General features: G+C 39.1%; 2 protein-coding genes across 2 annotated transcripts in view; one reads left to right on the forward strand and one right to left on the reverse strand.

The window, feature by feature from the left end:
- PKD2 (polycystin 2, transient receptor potential cation channel) overlaps positions 1–14,178 on the forward strand; it is a 48,188-nt gene extending 34,010 nt beyond the window's left edge. The window contains exons 10-15 of the mRNA XM_081158210.1: positions 2,392–2,490; positions 10,102–10,223; positions 10,477–10,594; positions 11,849–12,012; positions 12,637–12,784; positions 13,375–14,178. Coding sequence (XP_081014336.1) covers positions 2,392–2,490; positions 10,102–10,223; positions 10,477–10,594; positions 11,849–12,012; positions 12,637–12,784; positions 13,375–13,587 — 864 coding nt within the window. The 3' untranslated portion in view covers positions 13,588–14,178. The remainder of the gene's footprint in view (positions 1–2,391; positions 2,491–10,101; positions 10,224–10,476; positions 10,595–11,848; positions 12,013–12,636; positions 12,785–13,374) is intronic.
- Positions 14,179–18,914: 4,736 nt separating this feature from the next.
- The window catches only part of LOC308560607 (broad substrate specificity ATP-binding cassette transporter ABCG2), a 49,161-nt gene continuing 41,543 nt past the window's right edge, over positions 18,915–26,532 (reverse strand). The window contains exons 12-16 of the mRNA XM_081144652.1: positions 26,055–26,179; positions 24,709–24,863; positions 22,085–22,174; positions 21,133–21,215; positions 18,915–19,128 (exon numbers count right to left, since the gene is read on the reverse strand). Coding sequence (XP_081000778.1) covers positions 18,981–19,128; positions 21,133–21,215; positions 22,085–22,174; positions 24,709–24,863; positions 26,055–26,179 — 601 coding nt within the window. The 3' untranslated portion in view covers positions 18,915–18,980. The remainder of the gene's footprint in view (positions 19,129–21,132; positions 21,216–22,084; positions 22,175–24,708; positions 24,864–26,054; positions 26,180–26,532) is intronic.

Raw genomic sequence — 26,532 nt, forward strand, 5'->3', positions numbered from 1 at the left:
TTTAGTTTAACCTAGGCAGTAGGTATTTTTTTCATTTAAACATTAACATTTAAGAATTCCTTACATCAACCATCACCTTAAGAAAACAACAAAACTGTTTCCATTTTCAATGGATTTTATAAAGATTCTTTTGTATAACATTCAGTATTTTAGTGTATTATCTCCAGAGTTGGTCCAGGTATTTAGTGGTTAAGTATATGGTATTTACTGAGTGAGAATTAGATATTTTTTAATAAGACCGGAGAGTCAGAAATATCATGCAAGTTCATTTGCATCTTGCTGTCTGCATGTTTCATGATCACTTTTAAACTTGAGCCTCTGAAATTTCTTCTTCCTATCATATGTTAAAGAAAAAAAAATGGAGGAAGAAGCCTTTGTTACTCTCCAACTTTGGGAGTACTTTGAACCCTGGCGCATCTGAATCCCTGAATGTCTTCTGAGAAAACAAACCCTAGGACCTGAGAGTTCTGCAGTGACCCATAGCTGATTTCAGGCCACCTAAGTCGTCTTCACATGCCAGTCGGCCGAGTGAGGGGCATGACTGTGGCAAGTGCTCAAATGTGGACTTGTTTGAATGTTGTCCTCCAGGAGACAGAACCTTCTAAATTAGTAATTTTTTCAGATCAATCACTAGAACATGAAAAGTTCTGTCTTTAGAGTTTCTGTCTTTATACTAAAATAATGTTTTGTATTACTACACAAGAAGGAATTGCTCTCCCTGCACCACCCCCCGGGGGAATAGGGGAGGCTACTGTCAATACAAACCTTTTTTTTAGGGAAATGACAAGCCAAGAGCATTGTTGGCCACCTTTCTGAGATGATTGCCAGGTGTTAATTTATTGCCTCTACTTAACAAGAAGCTTCCAGCTGAGACAGGAAGCAAAACCCCCATCAACTGGGAAAGACCTCTAACAATTGAGTGAGCCTTGTGAGACAGAAGGGAGAGGAGGGTGAACTTCCTCTCCCCACACCGTCAGGAGCCTTTCTCAGCCACTTTCCAATTTTTGAAAACTCACACTTTAATCCATTTCAACTAACGCATTTGCAGACGTTAGGTAACAGCCATTTGGAAACAAAAATAAAACGTTAGACGCCTGGATTGAAAAGGAGAGGTGGGAGAGATTACTCGGGCTACAACTGCCTGCTCTTGGAATGGAGCATTAAGCCAGGAATTTATGTGTATTCCATATTCCGTTCTCATTTCTGCTGCAGAATCTTAAACAATATTCCTCCTTAATTCATAGCAATTTAGTAGCCCATTAAAACCATTAGAATAATAATTGAGCTCTCATTTGTTCATCAATCATTCAGTAAATATTTACTGCGCCACTGTATTCCGGGCAGTGTGCTGGATACTGGGGATGCAGTGGGAAGGAAAATAGAGCCAAATCCTGCCATCGTGAAGATCCCATAAACTTGTAGGGAAAACAGACACAATCGGATACACAACTCTGTAGTTAAGTGCTAAAAAGGAAAAACAAAGGAAGAACATGTTAAAGAAGGGTGTAGTGTTTCCAGAAAAGCTGTTGGAAATGTAAACTATTATACTGGGGAAGGGGAAAGTCAGGAAAATGGACTGACTATTACTGAATAACAATAACTATAAATTATGTAGCACCATACATTAGGCCGTTTTTAAGCACTTTACATACATTATCTCATTAATCCTTTCAACAAATATGTCAGGGAGGTACTATTATTTCTCCCATTTTATAAATACAAAAACAAATAAATACATTTTTAAATGAAGGTTAGGAAATTTAAACAATATAGTCTTGGCAGTGACAGAAACCCAAGTTTGCTTGACTCCAAAGTCTGTGTCTTGTCCAGTAAGCTTTTCTTAACTATCTTCTTACTACGCCTACCATATTCCTATTTGCAGAGATCTTTTTACTCTTTTATGTTCTGTAAATCTCAAATAATACTATGTAACAACATTTGGTATAAGCATAGAATTCCATTTGTCATAATATATGTCAAATGAAAAAATGTAGAGAACATAGATAAGCAAAAATAATAAAATAATTTTTATTATTCATTCATATAATAATTGAATTAAAATTATTCATTCAAATAATTTTTATTATCCATTCATAGTTGAAGAATTAATATTTTATTGTATTTCATTCTTGTCTTTTTTTGCAAAATATATCACAATATATGGTTTTGTAGGTAAGAAAATACGTCACATTTTCCTTTGGCATGACTTCATTGAAAAAATAATTTTCCCAAACAGTATGGTAGCAAAACTATTAATTTATGACTTCCTAAGACATCAAATTGTTTTAAAAAATGGTGAACAAAAATGCATGTATCAAAAATTGGATTGATGTTTACAAAATATATTTAGGCTGCTACTTTAACCCCAACCTTCCTCTGATTTATGAACAGAATATGTTCTTGGCCATCATCAGTGACACTTACTCGGAAGTTAAATCTGATTTGGCTCAGCAGAAAGCTGAAATGGAACTGTCGGATCTTATCAGAAAGGTATGACAAGCCCTCATTCTCAGAATTGTTTTATTCTCTACATACAATAAGCACTGTTGCAGCCAGATTTCCCAATCAATATTAATCAATTGTCATTGTTTAGGATAAAGAGTAGATTGCTGTATCATAAGAATAATGTAAGTGTTCTTGGAGCTAGAGATGGACTTAGATTCTGGGAATACTTCAATGCCCTGGAATTAAATTCTCAGTGAACTCTTTCAACTCTTAGAGCTGAGCTGCTGGTTTCACCCCTTTGTTTGGATACCTCCTCGAGTTAGCTCTCCCTTCCAGATTCAGAGTTCAGAATAAACTGGAAAATTATAAAGACACTTCCACTTTTTCTATCTCAATTACAGTGTTTAAAAAGAAAAAGTTTCAGAGGCAAGTACTTTGTAGTTCATTCGCCTTGACCTTCCAGGGAAGTTGTAAAATAGTCTAAAGGAAAGGTCCTTGGAGTAAGGCCACAGCCTAAGGGCATGAGAACCCCCCCTTACCCACCTTCTCAGGAAGTGTTTGATTGTTAGAAGGCAGGACGGGAAAGTTGGGCAGCTTTGTTCTCAATATGACTTCTTTATTTGGTTTGAAGCAACAACAAATACATGTCTAAAGTTCACAGCTTGTTACCTAACTTCATTTTGCTAGGATACAGTGGCTCCTTTTCTGTCATTCAAGCCACAGGACTATGTCGCTTGTGAATCACGTTGTACAGAGAACTTCCCCTTTTCAAAACAGAGTCCAAGGAATGGGACCTAACGTTTTCATTTCCTGAATTTTGCCTAACAGTTGATTGTATTTTAGCAAATCTCCAGGGTATATACAAGCAGTCTTCATTTTACACTTTGGTTCTGTTAAATAACACCAGCCTCTCAACACAGTTCAAATTTCAGTTATCACAGTACTAAGAGCATAAAGTACAAACTTCGCTTTCACTTATCATAGTATATTAACTGTGAGTAATAGTGCAAAGTGCAAACCTCACTGTGGATCATTGCGTAACTAACAGATGTGCAACCTTGTCAGTGACCAGTTGTGGCACTTTTTGCAAAGTCTCAGCTTGATCACTGAGGATCTGCTATTCGGTTCACTCACAAAACACGTAGTTATGTTGCTTCCTTGTCTCCCGGTGATAAATTGTGTGACCTTTTACAAAAACAGAACACCCGAAAGACAGAATGAGCCAGCGAAGGTGAAAGTATAGCAGAAAAACGAAGAATGATGGCACTGGGCGTAAAGATCAAAACAAATGTATTGGTTTGGAGAACCAATACAAAACAAATGTATTGTATAGGAGAAGTAAGTAGCTGGCCATGGGAGTATCACTGCTGCCATTTGAGAGATCTAGAGGTGCAGCCGAAAGAACTTACTGAAGGCATTAGTCATAGAGTAGAAGAAGTGATTTGTAGGAAAAATTTGCTTAGGAGACAAGTTATAGAGGCAAAGGAAGGGCCCTTGGAGCTTAGGAATGAGGACGGGAAAGGTAAAGCTTCTGGGGGAAACGGAGGGGAAAGCCTGGGCTTGCTCCCAGGAGGGAGAGCACTCTAGGTTCTCCTGCCCAAGGGTTTTAAGGGTGGAGATTTTAGGGGAGGCCGCAGGGGAAGATCTTAATAGAATATTCAGCAGCTTTCCAGGTGTGTCCTTTCAGGGTCAGGGTCTCCACTGATTGATTGGTCAGCGCAGGGGGCGGGGGGGGGGGGGGGGGGGATTGGGGGGGCCATTATTCAATGCAGCTAGTCCTGAGGTGAACCTTGTACCTGTGGTTGCTTGTCTGGTTTTGCTGCTTTTCTGGGCCTGGAGCTGAAATACAACTGAGGTCTAGATGTTATCTCTAGGGAGGAAAGGTCAGGGGGCTGAAATTGCACAACCAGAGATATGCTAGGGAAGGAAAGGCCACCTTGGGGTTGAGGTCCCACCTTGTCAGTTGCTAGGCACCCAGGGCTTTCCACCCTGGTGACCTTCTGTACCTGGCCCATCGTCCTTGCTCTGCTCATGTCTGTCTAACTGCCTACCACAAGATGAGCTGTTGTGGTGATATCTCTGAAGTCTACATCAAGTTGTCCCACTTTAGCTTGCATGGCGTTGGAAAAGGGCAGTTTTAAGTCTCAATAATGCCAAGTCAAAAGGTGGGAAAGTGAAAATGATAGTTTGGAGGATTACAGCCAAATATTTAAGAAAACTGATAATGTTTTTGTAGCCACTCAGCTGGAAAAGAAAACAAAATTCTAGATCCAGTCCAGTTTATAGGTAGAAAATTTTAAACACTCAGAAGTCAGTGAGCGATAGGGTGGTGAACGCACAATACAATATACAGATGGTGTATTATAGAATTGTACCACTGAAAACTATGTAATTTTACTAACCAATGTCACCACAGTAAATTCAGTTTTTTTAAAAAGTCATTGAGCAGCACTAGAAGCTAATATTCACAAAAGTATATCATAATTTCTATTGCAACATAATTTTTCTCTCTAAAATCACTCTCATTTTTACCAAAGGTAGCCAAATTAAGACTAATTTATTTGCAAAATTAGTCTAGTTTCAATAAACTTGGCTTGATTATTTGTGTAAGCTCAGCAGCAATAGCAATTACCCACCCAGACTCTCTTAAATTTGCTTTGCTGGAATTTTTCATGAGGAATCTTCAGGTTGAACTTAAAAAGACCTCTCAAGGCCAGAAAAGCCAAGGCGAAGACTTGCTGTCAGGTTTGAGTGAGTTCCTCTCTTCTCAAGGTCCCCCAAATATCCAGAGGTATTTTATCACCGCTGAGAAGTGACACTCTTTACTCACATGGCAGTGCTGCTGGGAACCGTGTAAGCAAGGTACCAGGCCAATATTTTCAGGTGCTTTTATTGGCTTCCATATGTCAACCTTAAATCTTTAAAGCAGTCTGGTCATGTGCATGTTCCTCTCAAATAATGACATTCCAGTCAAAGCCTTGGTAATAAACCCAGTTTCCATTTGTGCCCTGTTTATAAGGAGAACAGATTCTTATTGAACTTACGCTAATAACCATATTATAATGAAAATAAAAATACTTATCAAGAGTTTCCAAATTCTGGAGGGATCAGATACGGAGAGAAGTATACGTGTTTCAATACTGCTCACAAAGGCACAAGTTACCAAATGTTAAGTCATGGCAGTTTAAGAGAAACAAGTTTCCTTTCATCTGGAAAACAAAAGATTAAAACATATTGGCAATTTCAAAGAAAAAAGTCATAAAAATTGTACCCGTTTTCATCAGTTTATTCAGTCCTGTGCGATTAAACTTGTTCTGCTTGACACCAGTTTTTTCATTAGTTCTGTCAACCTTGCCTGATAATCTGATCATTCATAATTCCAAGAAGTTTACAGCCATTGTTTACCCATCATAATTTTTCTGATTCAGGAGTAGACTATTGCCATGTAACGACATCAGGATGGCAAAGGTTTGGCAATAAGGGGTCATTTTTGCAGAAACAGAATGGACTTCATCCCCATGTGCCACAGCCTGATACTCAGGTTCGGTCATTTTTGGCTGTCCCTCAATTTTGATCACAGACATCTTATGTCAGGACCTCTTAGATTTCCAGGAAATTCACATAATTTCCAGAACACTTATAACATGCACAAATATAACATAAAGAAGGCTCAAGTTATTTCTTATTTAGCAGTGCTTCCCAGGTAATTTCAACACACCAAAATAAGCCTAATTCGTTTAAGATTTCTCTTTGTAAGGGAAGAAAACAAATATTTTGAGGTATTCCAGGGGCCCTTCTGGAATACCTCAGTTATTCCCAGGCCAAGAATCTATTTATAACTTAAATTTTGGAACATTTACCAAAATGTATCAAAAGGTTTGAACATTTGACTAAATACAATCATGAGTCATTATGAAGCAGTACTAATTATCCATTTAACCAAAGTTACCATAAAAGATTTCAAAGATAAGTACAGAAGTTCACATGGTTAGCATAACTTAGTTCTTACTATTGAGGAGATTCCGTTTTCTTAAGTAATCAAGGACCTGATTAAGACAGTGTAAAACACAGAAGATTATTCTGATAAAACACAGAATCTTTGCATTCTAGGCAGAAAACTTTTTTACAGTATCAGTATCAGACCAATAGTTCTTTTTAGCAGAGAAAGAAAACCTAAGTCTAATTTTGCATCAGCTTACTTTCAATATTAAAATTCACTTACTTGATTTAATTTATTTCTGTCTTATTCAGCTTGACCACACATGAAATATGATTTCTCAAGATTCCTTTTTACATTATAATTTCTGTTCTGTTTTTCCTCTTTTCCATTCTGAAACAACTGACCTCACTTTAGGGCAAGATTATCTTCTTTTCCTTCAAAAATACATCTCCAAATCTCATACCATTTTTTAAAGCCTGTATATATACTATTTTTCTTGTATACACAGTTTTTCCTATTGTTCTTAATTTCTGTTAATTACTTATATGAGAATTCTTAACTTTGAAAAAGCTTAATTTCTAGTAAAGACTAAAAAGTAAGCAATTGTGAACCGTTATACCAGTATTTTTTTAGATTGGTACATTTTTGAACACTTCAGTTTCTCTCTTTTTCATATAAATATATATATATATCCTTGTAGCACAAAATTTTTAATGCGACACAAAACATGTTTACTGAAACTCAAGTATGTTTAGCTCCATTATCATTAGAAGCAGAAATTTGATAAAGGTATGTTCACTAATTAATATTTCTTTATTCTATCTTATTTGGAAGTGGTCTAGACATTCCATGAATATTCATCATTTAGTTAGTAAAACTTTAAAGTTTCAAGTTACTGAGATTTAGGAAACTGTTTTTAATAATATAATTATTGCTAAATAGTTCACCTAAAAGGAAAGCTTTTATCCTACTTCCATAGCAACTCAAACCAATACTATGGATGTAAAAGGCCTTTCCAAAGGAGAGTGGAAAAAGATGCAACCTCACAAGAAAGTTTATTCCCAAAGTTAGCCTCAGAAATATAAGGGTGGGGGGCTGGGGGGGACACCGTCTTTAAACACCTGTTCCAAAACACAGGGAAGCACCTGCTTTCCCCTTCTGAGCAGACTAGGGCTTTAAGCTTCCCTAAGCTTGTATCCACAGTCTGTTGGGCTGCCCACCAGACACATACGCATCGTCCAGCTGGTAGAGATGACAGACCGTGTCTGGGAGGGACAGGATAGACACAGAAAACTCCCTTGAGAGCTTGTCTTGGCCGGATGGAGAGCTCTGTGCATCCTGTGGATGGTAGGAGCCAGAGAGAAAATACTCTCACTGGTCATAAGGCCAAGTTCTCAGGACAAATAACAGGACAAAATGAGAGAAACCCGACAGAGACAGAGAAAAACAAAACCATGAGTTCTCACCAAATAACCCAGAGTCATTTTGCTAAGAAACTAGCTTCACAAATATTTTCTCCTGCCAATCCAAATTTAGAAGAGAGAAAAAGTTTCTCACCACTTTTGCTTCCACCAGATCCTACAGAAGAAGATCCGCGGTGGGTGCTGACATGGTTAGAACACTTGCCTTCTGCTGGGCTGTGTCAGACACCCCGGGGTCTCCTTATCTGCAGCAGCTCATGGGGAAGGGCAGGGTTCCAGCCAGTGAGTCTGTCCTGCTCACAGCACCAACTGGGAGGGAGGAACAAACTCTCCTCTAGCCTCAGTTCTTCTGGCTGGTCTAAGAAATAGGCATGAGACAGATTGCAAGAGAAAAGAAACAAATGCAATATATATACATATGTGTGGGAACCTCTCATACATGAGAAAGTCAGAGACCCCACAAGCAGGAGTGGTTGTGAGCTAGAAAGGGAACCGGGGCTTATGAGACATCCAGAGCTAGGGATGAGGTCAGGTGCCTTGAGGGCTTCAGCAGGTCATTGCAGGATGATGCGAAGAGCAGATGCTTAGTAAATAGAAGCTTGTGCTGCCCTATGGACAGGTCAAAAGCGGTTATCTCTGATAATTGCTTATTATGGGCAAGGCCCTAATTCAAGTTCTAGGTAGTTAAGGGAGGGGCAGAAGTTTCTCTTGCACCTGTGGTTAAAGTTGCCTTTAACTCAAAACAATCTGTATACCACAGAGGTACATCTTAGGGTCACCTGTTCTGAACCCCCACAATACAATGCTAAATACTTTGCATAGGTATTGTTTTATTTCTCTCTGATGACAGCTTTGTGAATTGATTGCTGTTACACACACTCTAGGGATGATGTCACTGAGGCATGGAGAAGGTACACATGTCCAAGGTCACAGAGCAGTTGGGCTGAGCCATACATAGCACATGCCCTTAACCCATTCAAAAGACTTGACATATGGTAAAAGGAACTTGTTTTATTTGGATAGGAAGAGACAATTCTAGTGCATTCTTTCAATAACTTAATATGAACTGTCCAAAGTGAACAGTTGAGATGCTCCTAATCATGTGTTACTTGATTCTTTTGGATCCCAGAGTGCTGTTATAGAAATAAGTTGCAGTGTAAATCACACTTTTCTTCTAATATATGCAGTTCATGATAGACACTTCTGAGATACTCAGGGTGGTCAGCTTCTTTCCTTGCCCTTTGGAAAGAGTAAAATTTTAAGTTTGTTTTATTTAGAGCTTCTCTGACTTTTAAGTGATCAATCTTTATCTTGGTCCCCACTGACCTGGCTTCCTAAATATTTAATAAAAGTTACTTGGGGGAGTAACTCATCATATTTGTTTGGGGGAAATATTTGCCATCATAGTCTATGGAGCTGTCACACACCCAAAAGTCTCATAAAAATTGCACCATATTGTCTCTAAGAAGAAACTTACAGTCAGAAAAGTGGCCTCTTTGAGAGAGATCATTGAAACCCCAATATTTAGGTCCACTGGGTAAGAGGGCGTTGCATGGTGATGTGATTTAGAAGGTCTTAGGATAAGTTTTTTACAAAGAAATAAAACACTTTAACTTTTAAGTTTCTAATATTTTAAATTTGAATGTAGTAAATAAACATTCATTTTACTACTTTTAAAATTTTACTATGACTTTATAACCAACACTACGGGAGCTTTTAATGTTTGACAAAAGGATTTAAAGGTCATGGAACAATCGTAATTTTTCCTGTTGATTAGTAACATCACCTTGTACAGTTTAAGCCTGTGTGGTCATTTTACAGTCCTGCACTTCAATGGAAAGCAAGGTCTGCCTGTAGTTTATTAATGAAAACTGACATCCACATTGTACTGAAATATATACTAACATATTTAAGGAAATTACTCTGAGATAATATAGAAAATAAACAGTTTATGACTTGGGATTCTCATTATTCTTAAGAACTGTTGCACATTCTTACCTGTTCTGAGGCAGACAGCTATGAAACATGTACTGATTTTCTTTCCTATAACCTAAAGTTGCACTCACATACAAGCAAAAGCCTCTTAGTTCTTCTTGATTTACTGAAGGAGCCTGACTCTTTCCATATAGCTGTGCCCATAAGAATTTTATGGAAAACTCAAGATACATCCATTATTTGTTTCTTAACACATTTGTTGAGTGCTGTTCTGGGTTTACAGTAGTTACTACTGTAAATTGAAGGTTAAAGCAAATGCAAAAGGAGAATGCACTAAACTAAGTCTTGTCTTTTCAACAGGGCTACCATAAAGCCTTGGTCAAACTAAAACTAAGAAAAAATACCGTGGATGACATTTCAGAGAGTCTGCGGCAAGGGGGAGGCAAATTAAACTTTGATGAGCTTCGACAAGATCTCAAAGGGTGAGAATCGAACTTTCTGTGGCCCTGGAAAATTCCTTATGTAAAGATAAATTCTTGACGGTAAGGGATTTCTGGCTCAAGTACTTGTAGAGACACCTGTTTTTCAGAGGTGGATGGATGTCTTTCTGGAGTGTACTGTAAGGAGGACTGCCCCGATTCAGCACCTTCTCTTTCCCTCCTGCACTTTGATGTCGTGTGTGGGGGTTGGACGATGTATGTGAATGCGCTCACTGTCACCTCCCGATCGTTCCAGGAAGGGCCACACTGACGCGGAGATTGAGGCCATATTCACCAAGTACGACCAAGATGGAGACCAGGAGCTGACTGAGCATGAACATCAGCAGATGAGAGATGACTTGGAAAAGGAGAGGGTGGGTCTAGTTTAGGGGAACATGATTTGTCTCAGACACCGAACTAAGCAGTGGGTCGCTAAGAGTCATTCTGTCCCTCTCATCAGTTGATGAATTAGTACCCTGCTTATTCCAACAAGGACATACCACACAATAATATATAAAAATCCAGTAAGTTAGCATAAATGTAAAAACAAAAATGAAGAATGGAGCAAAACAAAACCAGGAGTAAAACCAGACTATGAATGAAGCTAAAAATGCATTTCATAAAAACGCATATTCTTATTACGAATGGACTACAAATTTGGCCCTAAGCTTTCCAGTAATGAACTTGAAAAGACGAAACCAGATAGTTACATATTTCACAATGTCATGAGAGTGGGGGGGGGGATTTCTTAGGAGATATAAAATTACTTTTGAAATTAACATTTAAAACAAAACAGCTGCCTTCCATTTGAATATTTATTAAACTATTAAAAGTAAACTTACATGGGCTTTTATAATCAGAAAAAAGATAAGTAAAAACTTTAAAAATAATAGTTAAAAAATACATGGTAATTGAGGTACAGAGAATAAAGATGCATGTTAAGCATAAAAGTCATTTTCCTGTGAGGAGATAGTATAGAACAGCGCTTTCTGCACGCTGCTCCACAGAACAGTGCCATTAGGGAAAAAATGAAAAACATCAGTCACAGTGCAGTGTGAACAAGAAGACAGTGAGTAACACTTTCATGAGGCTTTCCTACTTTGTAGCTATTAAATGGGTTATCTTTTATGAAAGGGTGTATATTTCTTCATTTACTTTTTCTTTGCCTTGTGGTGGTTTTTTTGTTGTTGTTTTGTTTTTATTGATTCCAGAGAGAGGGAGAGAGAGGAAAACATCAATGATGAGAGTCATTGATCGGCTGCCTCCTGCACGCCCCCCACTGGGGATCGAGCCTGCAACCCGGGCATGTGCCCCGACTGGAAACTGAACCGTGACCGCCAGGTTGATGGGTCGACGCTCAACTACTGAGCCACACTGGCTGGGCTGCCTTGTGTTTTTAATGTTCTTTCTTGTCAAAACCATAACTTAGTAACTCCTTGCTGGTAATTAAAATCTTGTCTTGAAAATTTGCCAATCCATGAAATAAAAAAGTGTGGGAATCACAGTCTGGCATTAACCACAAAAAAATCCGAAGTAAACGGCACGCAGCCATTTCTCATTGGCCCCAGCCCTTGGTGAAGCGTCTGTGGGGTCCAGGTGCCCCTGCTCAATGACCATGTTTTCTTCAGGAGGACCTGGACTTGGATCACAGCTCTTTACCACGTCCCATGAGCAGCCGAAGTTTCCCACGGAGCCTGGATGACTCTGAGGAGGATGATGACGACGACAGTGGGCACAGCTCCAGAAGGAGGGGAAGCATCTCCAGTGGGGTTTCTTATGAAGAGTTTCAAGTGTAAGCATAAGGAATTGCAGTACAACTTTGCTTTTACCCACCTCCTTTGTCCCATTATTATTATTTACTTAGTATATATTTATTCAAAATAATGGGATCATAAGTGAATATACTATTTTTAACTGCTTTATTTACTTAATATAGTATGAGTATTTCATAAAATATTCATTCACAATATAATTTCTGTCTCCTTAGGTTCCATTGTATAGATGAACAATAACATATTTAAATAATCTCCTCTTATTTAATGTAATCTTTTTTTTTTTTTAATGACCCACTATTAATAAGCAGAACTGTAGTGAATATCCTGGTAGCCAAAAATCACACATATGCTTAATTATTTTCTTTAGAAATTTTTCAAAACAGGTATATCTGAATAAAAGGCAGGCATACATTGTTAAGGCTTCTGATACAATGTCGACTTGTAGAAAATGTGTGCCAGTCAGCACTCCTACCACCATTGTGTGAGAGTTTAGCTTTAAAGTTTGAGACTATTTGGGAAAAGTTTCAGATTATCATATTGTTGAAGAAAAAAATCTTACCACTTTCATTTGAGAAGCCAACTAAGCTGAAAAGACAACATCAGAAGGTGGCTTTGTCCCTCCCAACTGTGGTTTCCTGCAGCCTGGTGAGACGCGTGGACCGAATGGAGCACTCCATCGGCAGCATTGTGTCCAAGATTGACGCTGTGATCGTGAAGCTGGAGATCATGGAACGGGCCAAACTGAAGAGAAGGGAGGTGCTGGGAAGACTGCTGGACGGAGTGGCTGAGGTGAGTGGTCGTCGGCAACAGAAACACTCTGGTGCGTAAAACATTAGGGCAGTTATCATTTACAACCCTTTTAATAAGAGAGGTTTTTCTGTCTCCATACTACAGGTCAGTGCATATCAAATGAGAATCTAGAGGTTTTACTTTCCTAATAATCCACACACTCATGGTCCTGCCATCACTGGAGGGTAAAATTAGGCAAAGAAGTTACTGTAGTAACTATGAATTGTTATTATATGCTTCAAATCTCCACACTTACCTAATTATGAACAGACTATTTGCCACATTTCCTAAGACAGTTTCTAAGTACAAGAATATGCATCAGTTGCTCTGGCCAGCGTGGCTCAGTTGGTTGGAGCATGGCCCTGTCCACCCAAAGGTTGCAGGTTTGATCCCCGGTCGGGGCCAGTAAGGGAAGCGACCAGTCGATGTTTCTCTCTCACATTGATGTTTCTCTCTCTCTCTCTTTCTCTCCCTTCCTCTCTCTCTAAAAAGCAATAAAATAAAATAAAATACCTTTGGGTGAGGATTGGAAAGAAAAAGAACATGCACCCGTCTCTGCCTAAGTTCCCGGTTTCTTTTTTCTCCATCAGGATGAGAGGCTGGGCCGGGAGAGTGACATCCACAGGGAGCAGATGGAGCGGCTGGTGCGCGAGGAGCTGGAGCGCTGGGAGTCCGACGGCGCCGCCCCGCCGCGCCCCGCGCCCGGCGCCCCGCGCCCCCGCAGCTCGCGGCCCCCGTCCGCGCAGTCGGCCGACGGAACGGAGGGCGCGGGGGGCCGCGGGAGCCCCGACATGCGCGTGTAGGGCTCGGGCTAGCAAGCGCGGTTCCGTAAGTGAGAAGGTCCTGAGTGGCCATTCCAAGGACACGGCGCAGGAGGTCCTCGCTCTGCGTCATCGACAGGCTCTTGGGCCTGTGGCGAAACAAAAGAGAATGGAGCCAAGTTCACCGCAGGAGCTACGTTCCTGCGGCACAGACGTCAGTGATAAAGCAAGGCTACTCCAGGCCCTGACCACCACATGATGTTGGTCTTTGGGACCAACCGTTAATTCTTCTGCACTTTAATTTATTTTAGATCAACTTCGCCCATGGATCAAAAATGATTTTTTTTTACTCATATAAGTAATTAGGTGTAAATATTGAGTACATTAAAAAAGTCTCTGTAAAATACAAGAAGTGGTACACTCACTTGGTACCACGACTGAGTCTTCTCAGTTGACAATGAAGTTGCCTTTTAAGCTAGAAAAGAACTGCTTAAAGGCTTCTGAGTTTTATTTTCAATCATAAAAATCAGTATTGTCATTTTAGCCCAGTGTGTGAAGGGAAGGGAAGGGCATTCCTTCCCATTCAGGCTTGGGTCATGGGCTTAATATATAGCTTTTTAAAAAAAAAGAAAAGAGCCTTTTATTTCAACTACCTTCCTGGGGTAAACTTTTCTAAAAGACAAGCTGGAAAAGAACTCCAAACCATAGAATGGGTATGTAGTCATTATGCTAGAATTTGTATGAATGGTTAAGATAAATGTTGAATTATGTACTTTTTTTTAAATCATAGCTAATATGTCTGTGGGAATAACTGTTTTACTTAATTTTTATACTATTTCACTCTCATTTGAAATGAGCTGTGATGAAACCACCAAAGATCAATTATGGGTTAAAATTTTTGACTAACATAGGAGAATGGGAAGGAGCCTTTTCACTAAGTTCAACTGTTTCTAATAATTAGTTTAGCATAAAGATTTTCTATAGATTCTCTTTTCCATAAGGCTCAACTTTTTTGCAACTGAGTGTAATGTTGCAACTAATCTAGGAAGAGCCACTTACTAAATTTTTTAAAAGGTACTGAAAATTTTAGCAAATATGTTCATTTTAAACAAAATTTCAAGGGAGTTTTGAAATTCAGATAAAAATATTCAGATAAAAAACTAAAGTTTGTGTTTTGTACTGTTTTAAGAATACATAACTCAGATGTTCTTGACCCTGCATTTCAAACCTAGAACTTATACTCTAAATGGAGCTCAATTTTATGAAAAGGAATTTTGGGTATTGAAAGTTAATCCATTATTAGAAGGTATCAGCCAAAGTTTGAGTTTGCAGCAGTTTTTTTGTTTGCTTGTTTGTCTTTTCATTAGGAGAGTGTCTCACCCAATTTATGGGAAAGAAATCATTTCTCAGTAAAAAGTAAAAATCTTACTTTTCAAAAGTGTTGAGTAAGATGACCTTTTGAGAGCTAATGGGACAAGCAGAAGAGAATACAGTGTTGGTGAATAACTCACTTGGAGAATAGAAGAGAGGCCTGTTTTTAATTCTGTATTTTAATTCCCATGTTGTTCATTTAATCGGTAGAATGTGTCAGTCAAATCTTCAATGAAAACATGAACAAACAGACCTTTCTAAGCTCACTGCTATAGAAGTGATTCACATTGGGTTTCTTTAACAGTTATAGCCCATGACTTCATCTTCATCTTCATCTTTACTTTATTTCCATATGCTACCCAAAGTCCTTTGTTACTAGGTACTAAAGTTTGCGTTCCAGGGATAGCGAGTGTATGTATTTATGTATGTGAACCATGTTGTTACATGTAAACAAACTTCAATTTGAAGTGCAGCCGTTATGTGGCATCCATGTGTACTGACTACGTGCCATATATCAATTATGGTCACTAGAAAATGTTTTATGATACTTATTGTTATACTGTTTTTCATTTCATCTGTAAAATTTTGCAAAATTCTTTCTTTTGACTCAAATTACAATTCTTATTCTTCTTTAGTCATGGAGAATTCAGTCTCATTCCTCTGCTGTCATCTTCCCCTTATATTGTTATTCAGAAGATGTTACTTGTGCAGGTCCCTCTTAGCAGCCGAGACTTTCATTAATGTATAATACTGAGCACTTTATTTCCTAATAAAGACCTGATATAAAAGCAGATCTAAGAGTTGTCTGTTTCCTAAGTAGAAGCAGTGGGTCATTTGCCATGTACGATGAGGCTAATAGTAAAGGCCTAGACTTTGAAAGAGGCATCTTCCCTTTTTCTGTCCAACAACCACATGATTGACACATTACTGCTTTAGCATATGCCTCTAATAGTTTATTCTGACGCTTGTGTAGTATCTCCTAATAGTATCTCCACATTTTACTTTTGCATTCCTATAGTGAATGGTTGGCTCTACTATCACTGCTATTTCAAAATCTTTGCACATAATTTCCTTATTTACTTTTCATGATTCCTCAGTGGGTATGTAACAGGAGTTGGAGTGCTGAGTCCCAGGTATACAAATATTTAATTCTACCCAGAAGAGGTTGCCCTCCAGAATGACAGCACCAGTCTGTCATTGCACTGCATGCACGAGAGTACCACTTTGATCCACACTCTCACCAGCTCTGGTGCATTCAGCTTCCTAATCTTTGTAAATGGAACGGTTTTAAGTGAGGTCTCATTTTGTTTTCCCTTTATTTGATTCCTAATGAGGTTAAACATCCCCTCATAGTCAGTCAACATTTGGGTTTCTCTTTTTGTAAATTTCCTATTAAACCCTTTAAAACCGTACACTTTGATCTAATGGGAAACAAGTATGTTTTTTGTTCATTGCCTATTTTTCCACTGAGTCAAGGTCCTTTTTGTTGATTTGCAAAATTTACTTGTATGGTTTAAGTATTAATTCTGTATCAGTTGTGGATTTCATTAATATCTCTCATCCAACTGATAACTTTGTCCATTTTTATATAGTAAATTCAATCAATTTATTCATTTTACTTTATTGGGTTTTGGAGTGTTACAGACTTTTGTAAGATCACAACTTTTATTTATTAAATTTATGGTCTTACCTTTCACATGTACTGTAATACATTTTAGGAGTAATTCTGCATAAGGTCCATCCATATTTTTCTACATATAATGAACCAGTTTTATTAATACTCTCTATAAAATAAGTCTTTCCCTTACTAGTTCCTGGTGTCACTAATAATAGTTCAGGTTCATATACATATGTATCTATTTTTAACTCTTTAGTCTGTTACACCAATTTCTGAATGTTGATGCATAACAACTTTTTTTATTATGTCTTTGTATGTCATCATATGTAGTAAGTTCTTCATATGTGCTCTCCTCTTAGGCCCTTTTTTTTTTTTCCCAAAATTGACTAAGCTATTTTTGTGAACCTTTATTAGTCCAAATAATGTATTAGAATAAATTTAATGGGTTCCTAGGGTGGAGAGGGTAGAGAAAAAAGTCCCACTGAAACTTAATTGGAATTACACTGAGTTTATTGATTAGTTTGGGGAGAACTGCCATTTTACAATATCTGAAACATGACTCTCCATTTATCCAGAACATCCTTAATGTCCTTTAAATGTTCCTTAAAATTTCTTAAAGATCTTATATATTAATATAGTTTTATTGCTGTTATGCACAGAATCCTTTTTCCATTATATTTTCTAGTTGGTTATTGCTGATATAGAAGAAAATTACTAATTTTTTATAAAGTAATTTTACATATCACACTTGTTGAATTCCTTTGCTAGCACTGATAGATTCTGTATTGATTCTGGGTTTTCCATGTAGGAGACCCGCTCATTTGTACTTAAGGACAGTATCATGTCAGAGAGTAGCAGTGATAGTAGACATGCTTGCCTTGTTTCTGGTCTTAATGGAAATGTGCTTTAGTTTGTGTTCCTTTAAAAGAAAAGCCAAGGACTTGAGTTGAGGTCGTTTATTTGGGAGGTGATGTTAGGAAGCTGGAGCAGGAAACCGAGGGCCAGGAAAGGAGGAAATGCCCATATGCAGTTGCCCTGTAGGCAACAAGAGCTCAAGCCCACCTCTGACAACACTACAAAATGCCTCCCATGATCCCGTCTGAAGAACATAAGCCTGGGGCATTGTCCACTGGCCCCAATCCCTGTTGGTTGAGGGGTGTCCCTGCGGTGTTGACACCTGCTCTTCCAGGCTATGCCGCCCTCAGGCCGAGCAGGTTCTTTCAGCTTTGGAGAAGGCCTCCCAGCAGCAAAGTGAAGGGATTTCTGTTGCTTGAGGAGGGATGCTATCAACACGATCTGGGCTCACATGGAGCTTGACCACAGCTGCCATCGAAGTCAGAGGTGCAGAGGAGATGTGACCCAGGGCACCAAAAGCATCTACTTCATCCACCCTTGCCCCACTCAGACCCACTCATGCCCACACTAAGTCCACTCTGGGCTTTTTGAGGGAGGCCAGCTATACTCTCCAGAAAACAGAGGACACAGGAAGGTTAGTGGAACTAGCTAGTCCCATTGCCACTGCTTGTCACAAGGCCATAATTATGTCACATCTCCCCTCTCCGTGACTTTCCAGAGCTCCCTCGCTGTGGCCAATAATTCAGCTGTAGGAAGCTGCTCTCTTATAATTCACACCCCCTTTGCTGAGGGCTCAAAGTCCCTTGTCGTTTTCCAGGCTGCGGTTGTTTGGATTGCCCGTTTACTATAAACTCAGGACATGGAAACCCCAAGTTACCTCTGTAAATTCTGTCCCTTATAAAATAGTAAAGTCTAGCCTCCTGACAGCAATGACCAATGCGATAACTGATTTCTTTGGCTGCTGTCCCACCAGTGTGCAGATTTCAAAGTGACTCAGTGGCAGACAGTTTCAGGTAGAACCCGACAGAGAAATCTCTAAGTTCTGCTAAGCTTTCAAGGTTTAATCAAAGCTTTTTCTATCATAATGGGTTTTTTACCCTATAAATAACACTGAGTTTTTCCAACATAGTTTAGATTTCGTATTTCCACCTCAGCATCAATACAGTTGTTATTTCTTATTTATTGAATAAGGGCAGATCATAGATTCATTTCATATTGAAGCTGGAAGGCAACTGGCACACTTACTCAGTTTAAAGACGAGGAAACTGCTAACAGATATTAGTGACTTGTAATGCGTTTCTAGAATTCAACCTTTTTTCCCCATCAATTAATTAAACTAGATTTCTCCCCCGTAGTTACCGTCTGACTAGATGAACTAATAAGCAGTACACAATAGCACTAGATAATGACTTGGGTTCTTTCACGTGTAATTCAGTTCATTGTGATTTCTATGATGGTTTCTGTGGGAAATAATTGTGGCTGAACAATAATATGATGGCAAATGAGAAGACACCAAAAAAATTCATTGAATATATAGATCATGATACTCTGTTTTTAATGTGTAGATAAATCATGTAAGTTCAAGAGAAATTTAAGAAAATTTTTTAAGGAATAACAATTTTAGGTAGGCAATTGTAAGGAAGGTAACAGTCATGCATGCCAAGGCTACATGATTCTTCCACAGGCCCCAAGGTGAGAGGTCAATGCCCTGGTCTCTCAAAAATTCTTCTCCAGTACATCTGAAATTCAACAGAAAAAACACGAATACATTCTTAGCATCTGTCCAATTTTACTCAATACATTCGCTCTTCCTCAAAGAAGTCAACGAGTACTTACAAGTCTGCTTGATACCACACTAAGCAACCTGCATATAAGTTTAGTTAATCAGTCCCTAAAACAACTCAATGGGGTGGACACTGTACACATTTAAAAGACAAAGAGACAAAAGCTTAAGGAACTTGGCCAAGTTCCCAGACTCGCACTTTGAACCAAGTTACTATCCTCTCCTCTCCAGATTCATTTGGCTCCAAATCTATGAAGCTGCTCACTTCAAAGGGCAGAAATGTTATCAAGCAAATTTTCACTTACTCCTGAAGGGGAAAACCTCCGCTTTCACAGGTCACATCTAGGTCCTTACAGAACTGATCCAAGCTCTTCATAGAACTCATTACCCACAAATCAGCCATGAAAAGAAAGCAGGCTGAGAATCCCAAAACCAGAAAAAGGGGTGAGGAAGGGCTTCCTCACAGTCGCAGTCCGTCAGCTCTGGCGCCAAGACCGGAATGAGCAGGGCAGACGCTCGGCCACAAGACCTCACCAGAGGCCCAGTCACCAGGTGAGGCCTCCGTGGCAGCTGGAGTGGAGCAGGATGGAGGAGCCCTGCCCCGGGTTAGATCAGCACCTGCTACTAAAAATACTGGGCACAGCCACAATTATTGTCTGGTACTACTGTTGTATGACTCTTGGAATTTAGCAGTTCCAAAACAATGTCATACCCGGATCAAAAAAGAGGGGTAGTGGTCAAGATAAAGAAATCTTCCCTTCTTAGAGGTTTCCTGGCAACACAGTTGACCCTTGAACAGCGTGGGGGTTAATGCACTGACCCCTACACAGTCAATAATCCACAAGTAACGTTTGATTCCCCCCAAATTTAATTACCAATACTCTACTGTTGATGGAAGCCTAACTGATAACATAAACAATTAACATTTTACATTACATGTATTAAAACTATATCCTTGCAATAAATAAGCTAAAATATAAAATATTAAGAAAACCATAAGGAAAAGAAAGATTTAGAGTATTTACTTTTTTAAAGTCCCTGTATAAGTGGACCTGTGCAGTTCTAACCTGTGTTGTTCAAGAGCCAACAGTACTTCAAAATAGCAATTTGTGCTTTTATTAAGTATTATTTCTGTTCTACATGAATGGTCATGATATTTAGGATACCAGCGTTCTCTTTTCTTCCATTAATGTATCAAAATCAAACCATTAACAATCAACAAGGAAAGTGTCATTTAATTTTTAAAACAATATCCTCTTATTTTATTACAATCTGCATTCCTGTTTTATTGACATTATGCAAAAAATGAGATTTCCTTCTCAGCTTACTGAAAGATGTGTTCCTTTTTAGAGGATACATCCCTCTATTGGCAGTATTCCAAGTCAGTTTAAAAAACAAACAAAAACTGTGCAGACTTTGATTTCATGGTGTCTCCTAAATGTAGGAGACAAGTGCCAGGACTGTGGCAGGAAAATGTTCACTCCTTTGCCAAATCTGCTGCCCTTTCAGCCCTTACTCCTGGCCACGGGTTGGAGTCACAGGAAGCCCTAAGTGTATGGACCATACACATCACATAACCTATACGGTGCACACACTGTAAGGCCTTGTTAACATATCAAAGCAGCTCATTTCAAAAGCAAATGTTGAAAATCAAATCTCACACCCACAATCAAAACAGCAAAATGGTCTTTTAAAAGGGTCAAAACAAACAGCACATAGGAAACATTTTTCCAACTTAAAGCCAGTTTTGACCACAAAGACAGTTTTGACCACAGTAGAATATCCAGGAGTTGTACTGTACTTTCATATGCATTAATGGACAACAACTCACGTACAGATAAGAAAAGTCTCAGAGAAGCCAGTGTCCCTGAAAGGAGTCACCTCAGCTCAGCCCAGTGGCCTTTCTCCATCACACCACATAGTAAGCAAGCCCATTTATGACACTGAATGTAAAACTTACATTGCAAAGCTGCAGGTATTGTTTGCTGTGACATTGAGTCCCGGGCAGAAGTTCTGTCCCAAAAATTCATTGTGCTGCAAAGCCTATAACGCAAGGTGGAGTGGGCAAGGTAAATAGTTTTAGTTTGAACGTTTCCAAAAAATTATCACAATCCTGTCCTCCTAGTTTAATCTTTATGATTATTTCTGAAAACAAACCAAGCTTCACATTCACAGTCTTTGTCATACCACAGCAACTAAAATGATTGTTCCTGGCAATCAAGAGGCCTAGGGTTAAAATTTTGGCTTCTAATACAAAGGAAATAAAGTGCTTGGCAAAGAGGGAAGACCTCTGGCTATATTACAGCACAGCATCTTCCTCCTCTCCCCCCAATGTTATAACTTCAAAACACTATAATTAAAATGATACAATGGTTCTCAATGACTATTGTTAATTGATGGTAACATTTTTTTATACGGTTCTTGTTTGTTTTAATCAAAACCAGTTGTAATTCTTGGGATTTGAAATTCAATTTTACTATATTAAGACACAGACAGTTTTCGCTGGAGTTGATTAGATTCTAACGCCAGTAGTGGCTGTGAATGTTATATGGTCTTGGTTTTCCTAATTTCCTCTGCAATATAAAATATGTAGTCTAGGAAAACAAGATGTAGCCCAGGCTCTCATCCTCTCATGTATTTCCTTATTGAACTGAAAACCAACTACATTTTTTATATCAATTGGTTAATCTTCCTGCTTCACAATGAATTATCTCCCCACCCTTCACCTCCACCACACAATAGTGTGATGGGAAAGCCAAATTAATCTAAGGCTTAATAGGAAACACTCCTTCACTGCTCATAAAAGAAAATCCCTGGGAGCTCATGACTGGGGACATGAGGTGGTCAGGCTTTAATCTGATATTCCTAGCTTGGAAACAGACTGGTCCCAGGGACAAAAGAGGACAACTTACCGCATAGCCATACCGAGGAATGCTCAAGTACTGAAGCCATGAGAGCCAAGGCACAACGGTTCTGAGGTTGACCAACAGCCCTGAAAAAATCTACAAAGAGCAAATCCCAGCAATCAGAACTGGTGGCCTGGTGGCATGAAGAATTCTAAAGCTTACCCTCTTTAACTCCCCTACAACCTTGCAAACATTTCTGCTGAGGACAACACGTTCTTGAAATTCCTCTCACTTCTCTAAACACCATATCCTCTTTGCATGTGTATTCCTCTCTTAGCTGAGGCTGTTTGTGGTTTTAAAGGAATGACAGTGTATTTATATTTCATTTAATTAGAAGATTTGTAATTTTCAAGGCTTTTACTTTCTCTGTAACTGCACACAATGGAAGGTCCACAGTCCTGACTGTTCTAAAGACACAACCACTGTATGTTCCCACCAACAGACACACCAGCACATATCCTGAGCACCTCATGTGCCTCTATACTTCCTTAACACAGGAAGCTTTGTGATCTTCAAGGGTTTGCATTCTATCTCCAAATGACCTTAGGAATAATTTGGGGTTTAGAATGGAAGCTTAAAATAACCCAAAGCCTAGATATAAAGTGGCAAACTGCAGCATAAAATATGGTCAATACCTTCATTTAAAGTTACCAAAAGTAGTATTGCCATGGTGACCCAGGAAGAACCACTCCAGGAAGAGGCTCATACAAACTTCTCCTAACCGGCACACTGGATACTGGGATGGGCAGAACAAGGACAGGGTGGTAGTGGGAATACATATTTTTTAACTTGATCTAACCAAGCATTTAGTATATAACATCTCCCAGTAAAATATGGTTTTATGTGTGGTTTTAAAAGTTCTATGTATAAACCATTAAATAATAATAAATCAAAACATCTAATATATCAAACAAAACATTTTTATATATTGAAGTATATATGTGTGTGTGTGTAGATATATATAGGTGTGTGTGTGTGTGTGTGTGTGTGTGTGTGTGTGTGTGTGTGTGTGTGTGTAGTTAATCCTCACCCGAGGATATTTTTTCCACTGCTTTTTAGAGAGAGTGGAAGGGAGGGAGGGAGGGAGGTGGGGGGGGAGAGAGAAGGAGACATGGATGTGAGAGAGACACATCGATTGGTTGCCTCCTACACATGCTCTGACCAGGCTCAGGAATTGAATCTGCAATCCAGGTACATGCCTTGAACCAGGATTCAAACCGGTGAACCTTTGCTGCACAGATCGACGCTCTAACCACTGAGCACACCGGCCAGGACAAAGGATATTTTCTTAATTGGATGACATTATAGGAAATTTGCAAAAGGTTTATCACTTTCTCAATAATGTTTAGATGGTAGTTTTCAATGGCAAGAGTGTGCTGTTTACAAACTTTTAAAGACATCTACTCTAGCAGAAAGGACATGTGTAGTAACTAACTGGGCTAAGCATTCCTGTTTATTTGGAGTATGGGGAAATGTGCTAACTCAGCACTTTTCAACCATTTTCATCTCATGACATACACAAATTACTAAAATTCTGTGACACACCAAAAAATACATTTTTTGCTGATCTGACAAAATCAGGCATGATTATGATTCATTCACAACAGACGGCTATGGTTGCGTTGGCTGTTGTCATTTTTTAATTTGACAATCTATGGGAAAAGAGGTCAACGCCCCTAAGTAGTCAGGTATTGCATGTTTTAAAAATTCTTGCAGCACACCAGTGTGCCTCTTGTGGCACACCAGTTGAAAATCACTGTACTAACTGGTTCCCTTCACCTATTCATTCATTAATCTATGTGCATGCAAAAGATAGGGGCATGCAAGTTGCAGGTCCAGCCCCAGTAGGGGACATGCAGGAGGCAGCCAATCGATGATTCTCTCTCATCACTGATGATTCTCTGTCTCCCTCTTCCTTCCTCTCTCTGAAATCAATAAAAAAATATAATAAATATATTTTAAAAGTTAGGGGTATGTAAGATTAGGATTATTTAACCATTAAAAAACAAAGGTAACCAGAAATATATTGATAGAAGAGAATGTCAGGAACCCAGAAAAGAGGGAACTTAGTATTATGTGGACATTGGAATTTTTCAGTATTTTAAAAACACTCCTTTGTAAAATATAGGAAGAACCAAGATAGGCTACCCATGCCACACACTGTTCTACTTCTAATGGAGCTTAACTTTTCCCTTAGAAAGTATTTGATCCAACAAACCAACTCAGCTGCAGGGGAAATAACCAACAGTGCTCTAATACCAGCGCAGAAGTGAGACAGTGAACCTGGCATTTTTATAAGAGAATCTTCCGGTTGAAATATTTCTGGCTTTGAAGTCCCCAGTCATCAAGTTTTCACTGAATGTCACCAAGAAACATCTTTTAAAATCTTATCTGTAAGAACATGTTAATTGAAGTTATAGGAATTATATTAGACCAGTACAAACAAGGCTGGGTAAGGTCGAGAAAAAGCTCGTACCATCTCTAATGTAAGTTATATTTTAATATATGGCTTCTTTAAAGTTAAGATTCTCATTGACAAAATCCTCAAAGCAGGCTTTCCATGACAGGTAAACTTGTGGGAAGGAACAGAGGAAATAATTCCTTCTCAGAGAAGCACAGTTCCCACTCACCATCATAAACACAAAAGAAATGGTCATGAGAAGTGATGCTACGGATACCACACTCTGCCCTGCTGCTATGGCCAGTGCCATGGAGCTGGCCGTGTAAGCCACCATCATCAGGGTGAACATCATGATGAAGAAGGCCTCCACCTCCGGTTTCAGTCCTTAGGAAGAAAACGGGGGTTAATCCAACTGCCAGGTCACTGTGTACTGGGGATTGTTTATTGTGCAAATATTTTGAGAAATGAATATGAGATTATAAAAATTCATCCTCTATTGAACCACCCCAACTCACCAATTTCATTGCCCCCCATATAACTGTATAAAAATATCATACTGTTTTCTTTTTTATACAACTGCATAAGCACTTTTTCACGTAACCCCCATGCTCCCTGTTGTGTGATTATTACCAATTTCTGAGTGCCTGAGATGGAGGGCTGGAGGCAACACACTGGCCAGAATTCTACTGCCTTCTCTCTAAGAAGGAAATGTGTCGAGAGCACATGCTTCCCCCAGACATCGCCACATCCCTCACTGTTCGCTGTAACTGTCAGTGAAGACACTGGGAGATCAGGGTCACGTGACCTCCCAGGAGTTTCACTGTCTGAGAAAGTGTTTCCAGAACCAAGGCTCTGAGACAACGTACCATAGAGGTTGGGCTTGAGGATGGGGTCAAATGAAGTTCACAGAACTACCGTGTAAACTATAACGGGCACTTATTATGGGTCATACACTCTGGAGGTTTTGGAGCAGCCATAAGAACACCAGTCAGGAGCTGAGGCTCCAGGTTCTATGGCTAATTCTCTATGATGCACCCCCCTTATTTGTAAAGTGGAGGCTTAAACCAAATCAGTGGATCTTGTCCCATAGTGCTTTGCCAAAAATATATATTTATTATGAGTATCTGTGTGTGTATATCAGTGAAATATATGGAAATTCCAAGCAAGGAGCCTGGAGAGAAGCCTAAACATGATGCATAAATGAATCTGTCTACATTTATTTAAAAAGTATTCTTATTAAACCAATAAGCCCCAAAGTCTCATTCTTTCACTATATATGCATATAAATAGCTAGGTAATAAATACCCCAGCTCCAGCTCCTTGAGCACAATCTCAAATATTCTCTATATTCTTTCCAAAATATAGCCCTATAAGTAGGTGTAAAAATTAGTTTAGGGAACGTCTCGACATAAATGTCATCAGAGAATAGTTATTTCAGAGTGTGCACAATAGATAGATGCTTCCTTATCTCATGGTTTGGTTTATAGTTTTGGGAACCAAAAACATGCTTGCCAAAAAAATTACTTCCCCTCACATCCAAGACTACAGGCACAAACTTTTTGGCATATTGCTTACCTAACAAGAAGTATGTTATACAAGTAAATATGATACTTGGTAACATCCTCATGGGTAGTAAATCAGATAGCAGTTTCCCAAAGAAATAAGATGACACTCTGTAGTATCCACTGATATATTCATGCCTAAAAAACAAAAATTCATACCATGCATCCCACATTAGTTTAAGAAGGCACAGAGCAGGTGATTAAGCCATTCTGCTGCCAGAAGGGGTCTAAACAACTACAGCTCCTCACATCCTCCAGGTTGCCCCGCCACCTTCACCCGGTCAGCATCAGGCACCATCTCAGGTGCACGCTTCCCCGAGACGTCATTCCCAAGAGCTCTGTGCGATGACCCCTCGTCTCATTACATATTCTCTCCTGGTGCCGCCCACTCTGCCTCAGAACCCCCACTCCAGGTGGCCGATCTCAGTGGTCACACAGGCTTTGCTTTCTCCCCACTGCTGATTAGGAAGAAGGTGGTGCCACTATTCTGC

This window comes from Miniopterus schreibersii, assembly GCF_964146895.1.
Source record: "Miniopterus schreibersii genome assembly, chromosome: 1".
NCBI classification, from domain to species: Eukaryota; Metazoa; Chordata; class Mammalia; order Chiroptera; family Miniopteridae; genus Miniopterus; species Miniopterus schreibersii.